Below are 19,419 nucleotides of genomic sequence, written 5' to 3' on the forward strand. Positions count from 1 at the left end.
CCAACACAGCATTCTAAATATAACAAATACATGAAAATCAAATGCTTTGTCTTTACAACCTTTAGGTACAGATCTTTAATTGGACACCTATCTTCTGGAGTAATTCTCAGTGTAGTCACTGACCAGTATTCTTACATGTGGGAACTTTACAGAAGGTATACTACACTAATTCTTCATTTTCAAAAATTAATTACTAATTTTACCTTTCAAGCAATGCACAATGTCATTTTTCAGGTTATTTTAGATAATTACATTCATTATACTGTCAGTATTTCTCACATCTTTCTACTCTAAACATGTTGCCTAATGCTCAACATCACTAACAAAATGCTCATTTGGATCTTTCCTGTGTATACTCATCATGATGGTACAGATGACAACAAAATTAGACAGTTAACACAAACATGGTTTTAAAATGGGTAATAAAGGGGGCATGCAAAGGCTGAACTTTCTGCAGCATTCTTTATAAAAATCTAAATTTTCTTTAGAACCAAAGATTAAAAACAAGTAGGGAACTGGGGCTGTAGCTCAGTGGTAGAGCGCTTGCCTAGCATGTGTGAGGCATTGGGTTCAATCCTTAGTGCCTCACATAAAGGTCCACTGACAACTAAAAAAATATATTTAAAAAAAATAGGGAAAAAGATACCTATTGACAACCATTATTCCTACATATGTAATACATTTTAGAAATTCTATGTTCCCTTCAATGAAAGGAAAAAATACATAGAATATGCTTTTTTCATTTTTAGTTGTAGATGGACAGAATACCTTTATTTATTTTTATGCGGTTCTGAGGATTGAACCCAGGGTCTCATACGTGGGAGGTAAGTACTCTCACCACTGAACCCAGTCCTAGAATATGCTTTTACATGAAAAAAAATACAATAAAAAACTCTCACATGCATAATCCTTTGGACACAATTTTGGCATCACCTGATTCTTTTATTACAGCACTGCTTTTGTTTTACATTGCTCAGGATTGAACCAGGGCCCTTGCATATGCTAGGTAAACACTCACCACTGAGCCACATCCCCAGCCCACAGCACTGCTTCTTAACCATTGTTCACAAAAATAAATGAATGCATGAATGAAAGAATGTGGTATTTGTATGGCTCAGGAGGTAGTTTGTGGCTGGATGGGGCATTCCTGAGAATCTAATATCCTAAAGCCCTCTCAGTCATCCAAAAGGAGAAGTAATAGTTATCTTGGATCATCCATAATTTACTCTGTGTGCTGGTTGGAAACGTTAGAATTACAACATGGTAATCTATTTTGCCTAATTAGTTTCAAATTTTCATATTAGAATTTTGACAATGTTTTCAAGACAAACATGCTCCATAAACCCACCTTGTATACTCTTCTTGTAACTTGTTGGGGTCACTTACAAAAAATTTGACTCTAAAGTTCAAACTGTAAGGAGATCCTCCTAGAATTAATAAAAGCAGTTCTAATTAATCAGATTATATTAATCCTTTATCTTTGTAAGGTATACTTGTAAAACGTCAAGTAAATATGTATGCTCACTCTTTAGCTGCTTCCTTATTGGTTTGTTTGGATCCAGCCACCTCTGAAAAATAAATAAAGAAGACTGATTTCTTTATACTTGAGTACCTATTTTTTGCAAATCTGTTGCATTTGAAGAATAACACTAGGAAATCACATTTTTGAAAAAGTTTAGGTAGGAAAAAAATCATTAAATTACCAATAACATTGCTCATATCGAAAATAAAGTTATGATAGAAACTGCCGAATATATTTGTGTAAGCTTTAAGATTTTGATTTGCATTTCCCATCTAAGTATTAACTGTGCAATAACCTCTATTTCAAAAGTAAAGACACTTAATTACAGTGATTGGAAGTGACTTCCATAAATTTAACTATTTTATCTGGCAAGTAAAAAAACTCCCTCTCATAATCAGTCAAAATTTTAAGTACAGAAATGGAAATACTCTAAAGTAATACTCTATTACTTTAAACTCACCCACCCCACCTCAAAGAACCCACACACTTTCTAAGACATAATGTTTAGTTTGGGGAAGAACAACATTTTGTCTGTAAGGATTTTAAGCAGTCTCAATACTTTCAAATGCCAATTAGGCTCTATTTCTGCAAAATTATAACTGAATTCAGAAAATATTTCAACTGCCAACATATTTCGTTAAAAAAATGAAAGAACCCCAAATGAAGCAGTATTTTCAAAGCACTGCAAGATATGTTATGTATCACTGTTTTTAAACCTAACACTACCCATATTTGATTCCATACAAATCACAGATTTATTTAATATTTTTATACATAAGTATGTGCTGAGGACTGAACCCAGGAAGGGGTAAGTAAGTTCTCTATCACTAAGCTACACTCCCAGCCCCAATAAATTTTAATGAAAAAACAAAAGTACACCAAGAATCTTCTCTCTTCATTATATGTTACATGTTGATTCTATCTTCAAACTATACTTAAAATTGAACACTTTTTCTCCATCTACTCTGCCACCATCCATATTTCTGATGTAGGTACTGGTCATAGCCTTCTTTTTTTTGGTACCAGGGACTGAACCCAGAGGTGCTTAACCACTGAGCCACATCCCCAGCCCTTTTTTATATTTTTTCTGACAGGGTCTTGGTGAGTTGCTTAAGGCCCCCGTCAAGATGCTACAGTTGGCTCTGAACTTGTGGTCCTCCTTCCTCAGTCTCCCAAGCCACTGGGATTACTAAAGTATGCTACCTCCTCTGGCTGGTTATAGACTTTTAATTGCTTTCTCAATTTCTTCCCTCTCTTCTCTTTGAAAAGTTAGTGGTCTTTTAAGATAAACTTGATTGTGTCAATCTTGGGCTTAACATCTCTTGATAATTTCTTAACGCCAAGGTCCAAAGTCCTTACTATGACTTGAATGGTCTCTTCTTACTTTTCTACCTTCAATTACCAAGTTCTAGCCATAGTGGTCTCCTTCCTGTTTCTCAGAGATTTGATCTTAGAGTCCTCAATTTCAGGCTTCCATTTCATGAAATGTTCCTCAGCTTTGATATGTCTGGCTCCTTCCTCATTATTAGTTTAAATCTCACCTCTCAGAAGGAGCTCCTTCACTGACCACTCTACCAAAAGTATGTTACACAGCTCCCACTTAGTTGTTTTCTATAAACAAGGAATATTAAATTCCTTTATAACATTTGCTCAATTATAGTATGTGTGGTTTTCTGTTTTACTGGCTATCTCTTGGATTATAAACTGCATGAAGTCAGGGATAAAATCTGTTTCAGTCCTAGGGAATAATATTGCCCAAATCAGATTGTTACATTGTATATATGCACAAATATGTAACAACAAATCCCACCATTATGTATAACTATAATGTACCAATAAAAGTTATATGAGGAAAAGTCCGTTTCAGTCAAAATGGAATAGCCAGTACCAGAACAAGGTTTGGTGCATAATATGAATAAAAATATTTATTGAAGGCTGAGGGTGGGACTCATCTATTCCATTGCCAATAGTCACCTGGTTTTGAGCCCTGTTTTGTTTTTTTCAATTTGAAAATTTTATTGGCTAATAGACAATTGCCACACATCCTTCCCACCATCATCCTACTAGTCTTAAATTTAATTTGCAAAGGGAAGCAGAAACCAAAAAGGATTTCTTAGGTACTTGACAAAACTGAAGAAGTGGGAAAAAATATGTTTACAATTACTGAAAATAAAACGTCTCAGTTAAGAAAAAATTTTTCTTTGTATATATTTTAAAATAGCTTTATTTTCCATTTAGGAACTGTGGAAATAGTTACTTATAATGTTTGGGAGGGTACCCCATTTTGTAATAGGTGGTCTTCTAGATTCTTTTCAAAGGGTGTTCACATTTCCTATAAATCGATGCTGTCTGGCAGAGCCTTCTATTCAGCTTTCTGACATCTTATCAAGAATTTGTAGAGGGGCAAGAATTCTTGCCCAATTAGTTTCTACAATGCAGCCGTTTAAAACCATCTCATCCAAAATGATGTGTACTTTATCCAAATTAAACATTATATCTAATTCACTCACTCGGCTGCAGTACTCATCTAAAACTTCCACAAAATTATGGATGAATTCATAAATAACCATCTCATTCTCAGTGTCATTAACTCCAACCACAATGAAGAGAGCTGCATATTGCCGATATATCAGTTTAAAATCCTTATATTCAATGAAAGAGCATTGTTCATTGGATTGAGAGAGACAGCTCTTTATGACTTCTGTTTCTAGAAGTGTACGCTTATTAATCTCCACATGTTCATAGTTCTTAGAAAGTCGGGTCTGCCCTTGTTTATTCACCATAAGGAAAAATTTTATCATTTTTTCTTGGTCAATATTTTTTCAAATATAGTTTAAAAGTTATGGCAAGGGATGGTTGTAATTGGAACCTTGCTGGGGTCAGTGTGTGGGATGGCTGTTGCGGCGGGGTTCCCAGTCCGGTGCTAGGGTGGCAGGGGGTGGATTGAGCCCTGTTTTAACACATTTGTCTACCCTATTTATCTACCCATTTATCTACTTTTTCACTCATCTATTAATCTAGTATTTTTTCATATTTTCTATGAAAACAGCAAACTACATTACTTTAATAGTTGTCTAAAATCAAAATTAGAATCAAATAATTTATCCAAAGTCTGAGTTCCTCATCTACTTCCCCTTCAAAATATTCTGAATATAAGAAATATAAATACAATTACATACACAAACAGATGTGGTAAACTGTCATAACTTTACAAGGAATACAAGGATAAGTACCAATAAACTTAACAACCCTCATCAATGATGTCAAAGAGATATGACTTAGGTTCTCAGATTAACCTCAAAGATGGAACAAAGTTGTAACAAGTACTACTGGACAGCAATGATAGCATTCACGAGAGCATTCATTCAGCAAGGATAGCTCAGCCAAAAGAAAAACTAGGTAAAAGATAACAAAGAAGTCCTACATATCAGTAAGAAAAAAAACAAACTTTAATAGAAAACAAATCAAAGAATAAGGTTAGATGTTCATACTTAAGGAAATAAAAGTGGCATTTACGAAAAGATATTCAATCTAGATCACAGGGAAATACAAACCTACATTAGGTTATTATTTTATTCTTTTCTTGTCTTTTTTTTTTGGAGGTATAGGGGATAACCAGGTATTTAACCCAGGGGTTTTACCACTGAGCTACATCCCCAGTCCTTTTATTTTTTTATTTTGAGATGGGGTCTCAAAGTTGCTGAGGCTGACCTCAAACTTGTGATCCTCCTATCTTAGCCTCCTGAGTTGCTGGGATTACAGGCACACACCACTGCACCCAGCTAGGTTATTATTTCTCAATAGCAACATTGGCAAAGACTAAAACTTCTGATCACATAACACAACACCAAAAACATGATAAAAACAGGTACCTTCATCCACAGCTTCTCAAGAGTATAAATTATACCATTTTGATGGATGACAATTTGGCAATACTGATCAAAAAATGCATATGATACAGACCCAGCATAAATTTTTTTTAGACATCAATAAAAACTTTTAATGCTTTTAGAGATGTTATAATATCTAAAACACACCAACTCCATTGATTGCTGATGTAAGAGCATGAGTGTCTATTGTACTTGTCTCTGACTTTTTTAGTATGTTCTCATTAGTTATACATGACAGTAGAATGTATTCTGACACACTGTAAAGTGGAGCATAACTTCTCCTTCCTCTGGTTGTACATGGTACAGTGAGTCACACCAGTAGTGTAATCATACATGTATATAGAGTAATACCAGCGTAAATTTTTATATAGCGTTCTGATATATTCAAGACCATAAAATTTCCCAGTTTAAAATGTACATTAGTAAATTCACTATATTGTGCAATCATCACCACTAATTCCAGAACATTTCCATCATCCTACTGCAAAATCTATACTTATTAATAATCAGTCTCATTATGCCCCTACCATAAACTACTTTCTGTCTCTGGATTGCCCTTTTGGACTTTCATATGAAGGAATCATACAACACATGGCTATTTTTGTTTTCAGTTTGCATTTAGTATGTTTTCAAGGTTTATCTATATTGTAATATGTCTTTTTTATAGCTGACATTTGAGTTGTTTTACTTTTATGCTATTATGAAGATTACTGCTCTGTACAACTGTGTACAAGTTTTTGTGTGAACATATTTTCAATTCTCTTGGGTACAGACCTACGAGTAGTATTGTTGGGTCATATGGTAACTTCATATTTAACTTTTTGAGAAACTGCCAAACTTATTTCTGTGGTGGCTGTACCTTTTTATACTCTCACCATCAACATTCAAAGGTCCCAGTTTCTTCACCTCATCAACATGAAATTTTAATTTTTAAATTTTATTTTGAGACAAGGTCTTGCTATATTGCCCAGGCTAGCCTTAAACTCCTGAACTAAATTTGGTCCTCCTGCCTCAGACTATCAAGTAGCTGGGGCTATAGGCATATACCACCATGCCTACCAATATAAGCTGTTTAAAATTGTTTCCATCTTAGTGAATGAACAGTGGTATGTCATTCCTTTTTACTGTTGAGTAATAGTCCGTCGAATAGATACACTACTTTTGGTTTACTCATTCATCACTTGATGGACATTGGGCTCTTTCTAATTTTTAGCTATTATGAGTAGTACTACTATAAACATCTTAATACAGATTTTTATGTGTGGATATATATTTTCAAGTCTTGGGTACAACATATCTACCTGTGTAATTTCTTACAGGAACTGTTTCATTACATTTTGAAAACAAGTATTAAAAACCTTCCAGTTCTGTTCTTATATAAATGGGAACTGAGGTTATTTTACCACCTATGGTCACAGACTGCTTTTCTCTTTGCCAACAACTGCTGTACCAATTGGATTATTGTGCTGCATCCAAGAAAAGATGAACTGTGCAATGCAATATATATGAATTTAAAGTATGATAATACTGTATTGAAAACCATTAATATCTGATAAATATTAATAGCTAATATTGACATCATTGTCAATTTAGGCATGAAGCTGTTAGTCTTCTCAAAGCCAATTTCTTGTTCCATTTTTTTGGATGGATCTCTTGTTTATTCTATACAGTATTTCATAAACAATTTATGTATCTAAAATACAGGAATAAAATTTCTAACATAAATTTATATTTAGATTTATAATATTTCCTAATATATTGTCTAATATATGCTAAATTTCTGGAAAGTTCCATTTGAAAAAGAAAATATATGGTTGCTTAAACTTGGTATTTATTTTGTAATTGAAATATGTATTATTTATTTGCCACATACTTTAATAGTGAAAGAATTAGTCTTCTACCACATCTACTCTAACTAGTGAGCTTTTTTATTATGACAATTATATTTTTTCCCTTGCATGGATACAATACCCTTTCTAATCAGGCTAATACAAATTAGAGTTCTTTTTCATGTTTGTTGAATCATATCCCTCCTCCCATTCTCCTGTCAGTCTCAACAGGACTCACTGCTAAATATGGCATAACCTAAATCATTTAATTTCTCAGTATACCAATTTTCTCATCTATAAAATGAAGATGACAGTATTCAACTCACAGTGTTAACAGGTCTAAATGGAAAATAAATAAAATACTTAGTGCATTGTAAGTGATTAATATATTAACAATGTACACTGAGTTTGCCATCTTGCAAGAGCCATTGTATCTTCTTTTTCAAATACAATATGTATTTATTTTTAAAGAACATAAATATGGAGTATTAAGATGGTTATTTGAAGCAATCCATGAAACAACTGACAGTTACATACATAAAAATTGATGAAATTTTGAGTCAGGGAACCAGAAGTATGAAAATTTCTTGAAAATGGGTGACATATACATTCTTTCCTCTGTTTACTGGTAAAGGAAAACTGTTTTTACATGTGATTTGTAGGAACATCATACTAGAAAAAAATGCCTATTACACCTATGAGTCCTTAGAAAAGGAAACTTGTCAGCATGTAGTTAGATCCTGGCTTTTTGTTGTTAACTCTTTATCCCATCTATGTCTTTGGATTGGGGAATTTAATACATTTACATTTAAATGGCTGACAGGGAAACACTTTTGTATCATACCTTTTTTTGGCCTTCATTTCCTCTCTTCCTTCCCTCCCTGTATTTCATTTTGTTTTGCTTTTCTTTTCTTTGGTAAACATTTTGATTTTCTTCTCACTTCTTTTTGTATATAGTCTATAAATATTTTCTTTGTTGTTACCATGAGGATTACACATGGGATTCTAATGACAATCTATGTTAAACTGATGTCTACTTAATTACAATTACATACAAAAACTCTAATTCTTTACAACTCTGCCCTCAACTGTTTTCAATGCTGAAAAATCACATCACTACATATGTATTCTAACACAGATTTTATAATTATTCCTTATGCATTTCTTTTAAATTCCACAGGAAATAGAAAGTGAAGTTACAAACCAAAAGTAAAATAACTGTTCTTACAAGTGTTCATGTATAATTGCATATTTACATAACTTTATTTCTGTACAACTCTGACTTACTGTCCAGTGTCTTTTCATTTCATCTTGACGGACTATCTTCAGCATTTGTTTTGAAGGCAGGTCTTGTGGTAATGAACTCCCTCAGGTGTTAAGTATCAATGTCTTCTGACATCTGGAGTCAGTGAGGCTATTCCCCTGCTGTCAATGTCTTAATTTCTTCCTCATGTTTGAAGGGCAGGTTTGCTGGATACAAAATTCTCAGTCAAATAGGTTGGTAACTTACATGTGTCATTCCACTGCTTCTGACCTGTAAGGCATTTACTAAGAAATTTTATTAAGGATTCCTTGTACATCTTAAGTCACTTTTCTCTTGCTGCTTTCAAGATTCTCCCTTGGCCTTTCAACAGTTTTATCCTACTCAGAGATTGGTGAGCTTCTTTTACTTGTATATCCATATCACTGGGAAATTTTTGGCCATTATTTCTTCAAATAATTTCTTTGCCCCTTTCTTCTCTTCTCCTTCTAATGGGTTTTCCTCTGGTTTGATTCTTCCACCACTCCTTGAAGATCCAGTCTTCAGAAGATCCATCTTCTAAGACATCCTTCTTAACATCTGTTTGCTAATGGTATTAATTTGTGAGTGTATGTATCATCTGACATTGCAAAGTAACCAAAAGTAAACAGAAGCAGGAGCAGGTGCAAAGTCTATTCTTAAACTGTAATTAGTGAGAGTTATACATTTTTAGTATTTTGCTTGAGGGCAATCTCAATTCCTTCAAAAAGCAGGTGAATAGCCTCACTGACTCCAGATGTCAGAAGACAGAGTTAAGGACAGGCAGAACATCCAGAAAATTGAGGATGAAATCCTGAAAGGGAAAACTCAGCAGAAAGTAGGCCCAAAACCTACATATATAAGTCACCTCAACTCTGGGTGACACATGAACTATACATGCAAAGACCCCAGAGTTCCATGAAAAAGCAATTAGAATCTTAAAAGAAATGAGTAGAGATACTACTCCCCAAAAAGGAAATAAAATATGGAATGTAGGTCCAACCAAATTACTCATTTTCAATATACAGTCTAAGTTGTAACAAATGTATTCAGCTAGGTAACCATCACCATCGCAATCAATTTCTAATACTCTAAAATGTTCACTGCATCCCTTTGTAGTATACCAACCAAGCCCCAGACAACAACTCATCTGTTTTTGGTCACTATCAATTTTGTTTGATCTACAATTTAACACAAATGGAATCATACAGAGTTCCACTGTATAACTACACAACATTTATTTTAATCCCTTTTCTTTACTGATGGATATTAAAGTGAACTTGTGCTTGGGGTATTGTGATTAAAGCTCCTATGAACGTTTGTGTACAAGATTTTATATAATGTTTTCATAAGTGGAGTTTTGTCAGGTGGTATAATATAATAAATGTGTTTAGTTTTTATAAGGAAATACCAAACTATTTTCCAAATGATTGCATATTTTTATATTCTTACAAGCAATTCTTCTCTGCTATTCCACATCCTTTCCAACACTTGGTATTGAAAGAATTTTTAATTTTAACTATTCTAGTGAATGTGTTCTGACATTTAACTGTGGTTCTATTTTTTATTTATATCCCTCATTGAGCAATGTTTAATACATATCCTTTATTGCAGTGAAAAAGTTTTTTTCAAATTAGGTTCTCATTATGAATGGACATTAAGCTTTATTCCATGTAAATTATACTTCAATTACATTAATTCAGGGGGGAAAAAAAACCTCTACATTAACAGCATACCTGATGGTGATTCACTGAATTCTTTCTTCTTAAGATAGAGAAGACACTCTATCCCATCACTGCTATTCATCACTGCTATTGATCATTTTAACAGTGGTCTCAGCCAATGTAATAATGAGTTTAAAAATAAAGACTGGAAAAGAAGTGAAACTGTTCCCAGAGATGATAATTTACAGAGAAATCCTAAGGAATTAATGAAGAAAAAATATTTGAAATAATGTGTATTTAGCAAGGTCTCTAGACACAAGTTTAATACACAATCAATTGTACATTTAACCAGGAATACAAGCCAGGTTTAAAATCTGAAAGTCAGCAGGGCACAGTGACACAGACCTGTAATCCCAGTGGCTGGGGAGGCTGAGTCAGAAGGATTTCAAGTTCAAAGCCAGCTTCAGCAATGGCAAGATGTTAAGCAACTCAGTGAGACCCTGTCTCTAAATAAAATACAAAATAGGACTGGCTCAGTGGTTGATTGCCCCTGAGTTCAATCCCTGGTACAAACAAAAAAAACCCCAAAAAAAACAAAAAAAACTCAGTCAATGTAATTTACCATATATATACATAGTAATCTATATAGAAAGTCTTATTAATTTACAAAATGTAGAATTAATGAGTTTAATTCCTTTCCCTTATAGATCACTCTACCTTAACTATATCTAGTCCTATTGACTTTATCATCAGCACTCATTTTTCTTCACTTCCTACAGTCAATCATTACTTTTCATAGTAACATCATTAATACAACTATCTTCCAGGTGTCTCTAAATTGTAATTCTATTAGTCATTGGCTACACTGTAAACAGAGTGACAGAGATAAAATACGTCTTACATTTGGTATATAAATAAATCCTTAGGTAAGTATGATCCTTTTACCTGTCTTTTCCCGACTTTATATTCCAGTCAAATTAAAACATTTTTAAAAATTTCTCAAATACAGCATTCCTGTCTCTTTACTCTGAAACTTTGCATATGCTGCTGCTTCTTTCTGAAACACTTCTCTGTATCTCCGGTACCTCTGTCATTCCTCAAGAAAGTACAACAAGGTTAAAATTAAAAAAAGAGAAAAAATAATAAAAAGCATTTAACAGGTTACCAAAGAGGTTTATACAACAGGTAATAAGAGCCTAAATTAATGTTATTATAGTACGAACACATGAAAGAAATGTAAGAGAGAAATAATGATTGAAATAAAAGCAAGTACTATATGAACTGTTTATACTGAACCATGTGAAATAATGGTCATCCTCTATGTGACTTTTCCAGTATTTATTCAAGCCTGATAAAAGAAATAATTCAGCAACTTTGAGTTATGTGTTAAAAAAAAAGAAAATGAGATGGGTGTGGTGGTGCAGCCTGTAATCCCAGTGGCTCAGGAGGCTGAAGCAGGAGGACTCCAAGTTCAAAGCCAGCCTCAGTAAAAGTGAGGTGCTAAGCAACTCAGTGAGACCCTGTCTCTAAACAAAAAATACAGAATAGGGCTGGGGATGTGGCTCCGTGGTTGAGTGCCCTGAGTTCAATCCCTGGTATCCCGCCGCCCCCCCCCCCCCAAAAAAAAAAAAAAATTCAGCTGGGCATAGTCGCTCACACCTACAATCCCAGCGAAATCAGGAGACTAAAGCAGGAGGATTCCAAGTTCCAGGCCAGCCTGAAAACCCTATCTCAAAATAAATGTAGCACCCTAGGTTCAATTCCCAGTACAAAAAAAAAAAAAAAAAAAAAATGTTGACAGATAAATCAAACTATTCCACATAAATAAAGCCATATTCAATTGTTGTAATATTTTATTAAGTTAGAACAGAGATTTCCAAAATGTGGTTCTGGGGCTTGCAACTCAAGCATCACATGGAAACCAGTCATAAAGACAGTCGAGAATACAAATAGTAATAATACATACTAGTGAGGATGTGGAGAAAAAGAAACACTTTTACGCCATTGGTAGGATTCTAAATAAATACAACCACTATGGAAATTAATATGGAGATTCTTCATGCCACTCCTCGGTATATAGCCTAAAAAATTAAAGTCATCATACTATAGTGACACATGCATATACCCGTGTTTACAGCAGCATAATTCATGATAGTCAAACTATGGAACCATACTAGGTGTCCATCAATGGATGAATGGATAAAGAAAATGTAGTATATATACACAATGGAGTTTTATTCAGTCATAAAGAAAAATGAAATTATGCCATATGCCATATTCAAACAGTTGTAACTTGAGACCATTATGTTAAGCACCCTAAGTCTAACTCAGAAGGTCAAGGGTGGTATTTTTTCTCTTTTATGTGGAAGCTGGAAAGGAAAAGGGAAAAAGAAAGGTAAGGTAAGGTAGGGTGGGGTGGGGTAGGGTAGGGTAGGATAGGGTAGGGTGGAGTTAGGGTGGGGTGAAATATAAGTTTCACACTGGTAGGTAGAAATGGGATATTAACTATAAAATCTGACTCTAAAGATCCTTCCTTGGACACAGTTTGGTATCTCACAATTCTTCTGCATATTTAAATACTGAAACTGCAATCCAGTGGAAAAGAATGGCAAGGAGAATTAGAAAGACCAAGGTTCTGCCTTGAAGTAGTTTAGGTTTTATCTCTTTGAACTGAAATAATGTCTCATGAAAAATAAGTGCTTGATTAGATGATCTCTAAAGTCTCTTTTAGGTTTCTAAAATATTACGGTTCTAACTTTTCTGAAGAATTATTTTAGATGATAAGCAAGTAAACCCTTGGACCTAGGAATATATTGCCATTTAAGAAGGAACACTTGAAACAGAATGAAAGACAAAGTTAGAAAAAGTAGGAGAGAGCAAAGATCAACCTAGTACGAAATTCCTGTTTCCCTAAATTCATCCTGGTCTAATTAGGTTTAGAACAGAAATGTCTTCTTGCATACAAATTTATGTGATATAAGTTTTATCTCTTGTAGGAAACATAGGAAATATCAGTCCTTTTGGAATACTTTCTCAGGAACAATATTCTTATTTCACTGCATATTGGTCATCAATGCATTAACATATATTCATAGTAATAAAGGATTTTAAAGCAATATCAGTACAAAATTTTTAAAAAAGCATCACATAATGGTTATCTTTGCCACTTTTTGACAAAAAAAAAGGGGGGGGCATAAAATCTATCTTGTTTCTTCTCCAATCAATCTGAAGTCAAGACTATGCCTAGAGGATCTGATTTATGAGCACCAGCAAGATAATCTAAGAATTGATTGTTTTTTTTTTCTCTCCATGCAGTATCACAGACATCTTTTAGGTATTTTCTTAGCTAACAATTTACCTTTCTGGGAAAGGATCCATTACTGACATTTCACCTAATATTCGTATTTATTTATCAAGAAATAACAGTATAACTCAGGACGCTTGGAGAAAGTCAACTCATCTGAAGACAAAGTATGAGGAAAGATTGTTTTAATTTCAATTCAGTTTAGCATTTATTTTCACTGAGACTATTTGGCCCTTGGTTTATTTTTATCACATCATCCTCATATTTTCTTCTGGTTAGTTTGTGATGTGAAAGTCAATAAATGATACCAAAAACTAAATAGTACGATTTAACATTTTACATTTATTTCCCACTAACGATTAATTCACAGAACCAGGACTCAACCATGACAGAAAAAAAAAAACTAAACTAAACCAGATGTGGTGGCACACACCTGTCATCCCAGCAACTCAGGGACTGAGGCAGGAGGATCACAAGTTCGAGGTCAGCCTCAGCAACTAAGTAAGACCCTGTCTCAAAAAATAAAAAAACAAAAAAGGTCTGGTGATGTAGCTCAGTGGTAAAGTGCTTCTGGGTTCAATCTCTAGCAGCATACAAACAAACAACAACAAAAGAAAAAATGAAAAAAAAAAAAATAAACAAACAAAAACCCTACTTTCTCATTATGTTATTTTTATTTTCTATAGCCATTCTATCAGTATAGTCTTATAATGGATCTTTAAAACACTCATTCAGAGAACCATTTCTTCTGCTTCTTGGTTTTTATAAGCTGTACATAATATTTCCTTAAAAATGAACTCCTTTTACACTAATCAAAAGGATATTATAGTTTCTGTAAAAGTCTATCAAGATATAACTACGTAGATATATAAGGAATTCAACCAAAATTTGCAGTAAACCCTTCACCTAGGTTCATAAAAAGATGTATTTCCTTCCTTCGCGTATTTTATAATGTTTAATTAACAAAGTCAATAGCTCTACTATTCATCATATTGTTATTTTTGTTTCTATGATCTGATGTTTCTAATCAAAAGAACCATGATTACAAATACTATGAAATTATAGCTATGAAATTTATTCTCATTTGGGAGGGTCTCTTTTAAATTTTTTTTTTTTTGTGACCCTGGGGATTAAACCCAGGGACTTGTGCTTCCAAAGCAAACATTCTACCAACTAAGTTATATCCCCAGCCCTTAAATATTCTTACTTGGAAAATACCGAACCAAAAGATGATTTGTTAGAAATACTTCTCCATGAATACCATAAAAATCTAATTTCATTTTAGTGCAGATTAATAGGTCTCAAGGTATTTTGATTTTTATGCCCAGTCATCTTAAGTCAAGAGGCATGAATTAGTCTTACTTTTTTTTTTTTTTCCAGTTTCCTAGGATACACAATTAATGAAGCTGGCACTAGATTTATAGGCTGACTTATAATTATGAAAACCTTAAAGGTAATAACTTCTGATATCAAAAACATCAAGAAAAGGGGAACAAAGACATAAGAATTACCTCTAACAGTTTAAATAAAAATTTTAAAACTCATTAAATCAGTAAACATTTAAAACAAAAGGACTTTATAGTTTGAACAGAGATAAAAACTAAAATAAAAATGAAACTTACTGGGTTATCTGTGGAATCATCAGCCAACTGTAAACCAAAATAGTCTCGCTCAGTCAAATCAAGATGCTTGAAGACTATATCCAACAGAACTTGTCCCAGATCATGTTTCTGGAAGAAAAAATAAAATGAAACCGATTTTGCTTTATAACTGCTTGACTTTTTGTCCTCTTCTATTAAAATGCCAACTGTTTGTATACTAATGATTTGGTTTAGAGGAAACCTTCACATATAATAGTTTTTTAAGCAAACTGGTTCAATAGTACATAATAAATATGAAGATATAAAGAAACCTTTGAAAATGTCTCCTGCTTTCAGGCTATCATCATGGTATTCTTATCAGTGCCACATTAATTATAAATATGATTAATGTATGTACACATGTGTAATTAATGTATATGTTAATTTATATATATATATATATATCCATGGCATTTTTCTCATACCTTTTCTTATATTTAAATAATGACTGAAAAGTAACAGGCTTGACTAAATATAATTGAAAATATAATTTTGTGTAAAATAATGCCATAAAAAGGGCAACAAAAGATGGTAAAAATTATTTATAGCAAATGTGAGAAAGGACTATTATTTCATTATGATACTCGGAGAGTCTCAGGAACATGTCTCATTTTAATCTCACACTGACCCTACAGTGTACGAATTATTTATTATCCGTTTGTTTTAGTAACTATAACTTCCCCAAGTTCCACAGTTACTAAATTATGGCACAGACATGATTGTATTAATTCCCTAAAAAAAACAAATGAAACTGATGAGTAAAAACACAGTGAAATGACTAACATGTTTAGTAATAAAGGAAATAAAAATGGGAAATTACAATGACAGGACACATGTAAACAATGAAAAAAAATAAACTCAGTGAGCAAGATTAAAAAATACTCATTACTGCTAACACTGTAGATAGATAAAATCTGTTGGGAAAGGAATTTGGAAATGTTAACCAAAAGCAATAACAATATTGACTACTTTTGGGATTTTAACTTGAGTAAATGACATAAAACCCAATACTGGGGGAAAGAACTATATACACCAGTTATGTTCATTGCAGTGTTATTTATATAAGAGAAATATTAGAAAACACAGTAGTTAATATTGATATATTTTACCACTACTTTATCCATTCATGAGATAAAGTAGTTTGGAAGCTTCTAGCTATAAATCAGCTTCTAGCTATAAATCCAATCTCAGAGCTGAAATATTAAGGACATTTAATAGAGGTGAAATAGATTCCAGAGCTAGCTAATTCAGCAATGAAAGACATAATCAAGGACCAGATTTCTTTCCATCTCTCTCACCTGCATTCCAGGGTTGGTTATATTTGGGGGCCATTAGCAAGATTACCACAATTCCAAAATTCATACCCCTACAGGACAATGTTCAAAAGAACAAATTTCCTTGTAAAGTTACTTTACAAAGAGCTTCCCTTCATGTCTTATTGGCAAGAACTGGGTAAAATGACTATTAACCAAATTCATTGATGGTAGAAGTATGGGCTTCAAACAGGGCTTCTCAATGTTGTTGCCCACTCAATAATTTGGAAATATTTTTGATACTGAAGAAACCTACCTCCCTGCCCGCTCCCATTCTGATTAACTGACCTGAGAAAAAAGATCAAGCATTAAGTCTTTTGAAAAGTCTAAAGTGAGTTTAATGTCTAGATGGGATGGAATAGAATCATTTTCTGCTATGCCTCCAGTTCAGTGCAACTAATAAACATGCTAAAATGGATAGAATTTTTTAAACTTAAAAGAAGGCAGCAAGGCTGTGGTCAGATCACATGTGACTTTGTAGAATAATGTGTAGATAGTAAAACAAAACAAAACAAAACAAAAACCTGAAAGATAAATTAAAAGACTCCTGTGGTAATACCAAGAATAATGGAGGCCTAAACTAGAGTGACATCAAAGTTGATAAGCTCAAATGGATAAAAGGCAACTGACCATAGGTAAGGAAGGAGGGAACATCAAAGACAAAGTAACCACATGCCTGAATTATTCAAAAGTGTCATTAGTGGTACCATTCACTGATGGAAGGAACAATGTAAAAAACTGTACTCCACAGACAAATCTCAGTTTTAAAAACCTCCATTTTATATGAAAAAATGTTCAACATTTCTAGCAATTAGAGAAATGCAAACTAAATCCACAATGATATCCCATCTCACTCCAATCAGAATGGCAATTATCAAGAATACAAGTAACAATAAAGGTTGGTGAGGATGTGAGGAAAAGGTACACTCATACATTGCTGGTAGGACTGCAGATTGATATAATCATTATGGAAAGCAGTATGGATATTCCTCAGAAAACCTGCAATGAAACCATTTGACCCAGTTATGCCACTCATCAGAATATACCAAAAGGACTTAAAACAGCATACTATAGTGATGCAGTCACATCAATGTTTATAGCAGCTCAATTCACAAAAGCCAAGCTATGGAATCAACCAAGGTGCCCTTCAACAGATGAATGGATAAAGACAAGGTGGTATATACACACAATGGAATATTACACAGCCATAAAGAAGAATGAAATTATGGTATTTGCCAGTAAATGGCTGAACTGAAGACTATCATGCTAAGTGAAATAAGCCAATCCCAGGAAACCAAAGGCCGAATGTTCTCTCTAACATGCAAATGCTAACTCACAATAAGGGAGGTGGTGATACAAGTTTGCTGGATTAGACAAAAGGGAATAAAAGAAAAGGGAATGAGGATGAGAATAAGAAGGACAGTAGAATGAATTGCACATCACTTTACTATGTTCATATCTGAATACACAACCAGTGTAACTACACATCATGTATGACCACAAGAACGGGATCCTAATTAGAATAAGTTATACACTCCATGTATGTATGTGTCAAAAGATACTCTGCTATCCATAGATCTAAAAAGAAACTTTTTAAAAAAGAAATAAACCCCTACATTTTGAGTGCTTATGATTCAAACAAAGGAAGGAGAATAGAAGAACTTAAAAATCCAACTGAAAGCTGGGTCCACTGGTGCATGTCTATAATCCCAGCTACTCTGGAGGTTGAGGCAGGAGTACTGGAAGTTCAAGGCCAGTCTAAGAAATTTCATGAGAACTAGTCTCAAAATAAAATTTCAAAAAAGGGTTAAAGGTATAGATAAATGGTAGAGCTTCCCTGAGTCCAACTCCTAGTACCTAAAAAAAAAAAATCGAATTAGAAAAATAATACAAATAAATTTCTCATTCCTTGCCGTACCATCCATTTTCTGTTGCCAGTAACACAACACAATACCATTGACTGGGAGAGTTTTATGTTGTTTTTGTACCGGAGATTGAACCCAGGGGGCGCTTAACCACTGAGCCACAATCCCAGTCCATTTTTACATTTCATTTAGAAACAGGGTCTCGCTGAGTTGCTTAGGGCCTTACTAAATTGCTGAGTGAGCTCTGAATCTGTGATCCTCCTGCCTTAGCCTCCAGAGCTGCTGGGATTACAGGTGTGAGACACTGCACCTGGCTTGACTGGGAAAATTTTAATCAAGAAAGGTTTCTTTTGGTACATGGTTCTGAAAGTGCAAGGTCAAGGGGCACATCTGGCAATGGCTTTCTTGTTGGCAGACTCCTGGGACAACACAGATCATCATAAGCAAGAGACAAGGGGAGAAGGAGGGAGAGAGGGAGGGGGAGAGGGAGAAAAGAAGGGAGAGAGAAAGGGAGAGAGTGAGAGAGTGAGTGAGTTTTCCATCTCTATCTCTTGCTCTTTTCTGAATTCCTTCCTAATAGACACTAAGATTTAACTAGCTTATGTGTGGCTTTGGGTTCAATCCTCAGCACCAAGGGAAAAAAATAAATAAACCACTAGAATTCAAATACTGGAGGGGAGTTTCATCCTAAAGACTTTACCTAATCCTGATCACCTTCCAAAGGCCCCACCTCTAAAATGACCCCCCCCCCCCTCCCAGTACTAAGAACTGAACCCAAGGCCTCATACATCCCAGGCAAGTGTTCTACTACTAAGCTACATCCTTAGCCTAATGACCTTACATCTAAATGCCATAGTCAGAGTGAGTTTCTGCCCTTTTAATATCTCACAACAAGAATTCAATTTCAACGCTCAAACCTTGGGGGAAAACACCCAAACCAAAATTCAAACCACAGCAATTACTAAAGTTTAGTGAGCTACTTTTGATCCACTCTTCACCTTACTAATCATGTACACCCTATGCTTGCATATTCTTACTTAGTGACAGCCTCCTTGATTTTCCCACACTAAACTCAATCTCTGCTCTTGTTCAATCCTGGCTTGTTCTCTCAGT

At 34.1% G+C, this 19,419-nt stretch overlaps 2 protein-coding genes across 11 annotated transcripts in view; both read right to left on the bottom strand.

The window, feature by feature from the left end:
• Ptpn4 (protein tyrosine phosphatase non-receptor type 4) overlaps window positions 1-19,419 on the bottom strand; it is a 214,656-nt gene that overhangs the window by 108,740 nt on the left and 86,497 nt on the right. For 3 of the 10 annotated variants that reach the window (XM_047543969.1, XM_047543964.1, XM_047543965.1), the window contains exons 3-5: window positions 15,111-15,218; window positions 1,526-1,589; window positions 1,349-1,448 (exon numbers count right to left, since the gene is read on the bottom strand). In XM_047543969.1, coding sequence (XP_047399925.1) covers window positions 1,349-1,448; window positions 1,526-1,589; window positions 15,111-15,218 — 272 coding nt within the window. Of the gene's footprint in view, window positions 1-1,348; window positions 1,449-1,525; window positions 1,590-11,129; window positions 11,146-15,110; window positions 15,219-19,419 lie in introns of those variants that run through there. The other 7 variants (XM_047543970.1, XM_047543966.1, XM_047543972.1 and 4 more) reach the window with 5 other exon arrangements.
• On the bottom strand, window positions 3,889-4,342 carry LOC124979590 (AP-4 complex subunit sigma-1-like). Its single transcript, XM_047543974.1, has one exon. The coding sequence runs from the start codon at window positions 4,321-4,323 to the stop codon at window positions 3,889-3,891; it is 435 nt and encodes a 144-aa protein (XP_047399930.1). The 5' UTR covers window positions 4,324-4,342.

Source organism: Sciurus carolinensis, chromosome 3 (assembly GCF_902686445.1).
Source record: "Sciurus carolinensis chromosome 3, mSciCar1.2, whole genome shotgun sequence".
In the NCBI taxonomy this organism is placed as follows: Eukaryota; Metazoa; Chordata; class Mammalia; order Rodentia; family Sciuridae; genus Sciurus; species Sciurus carolinensis.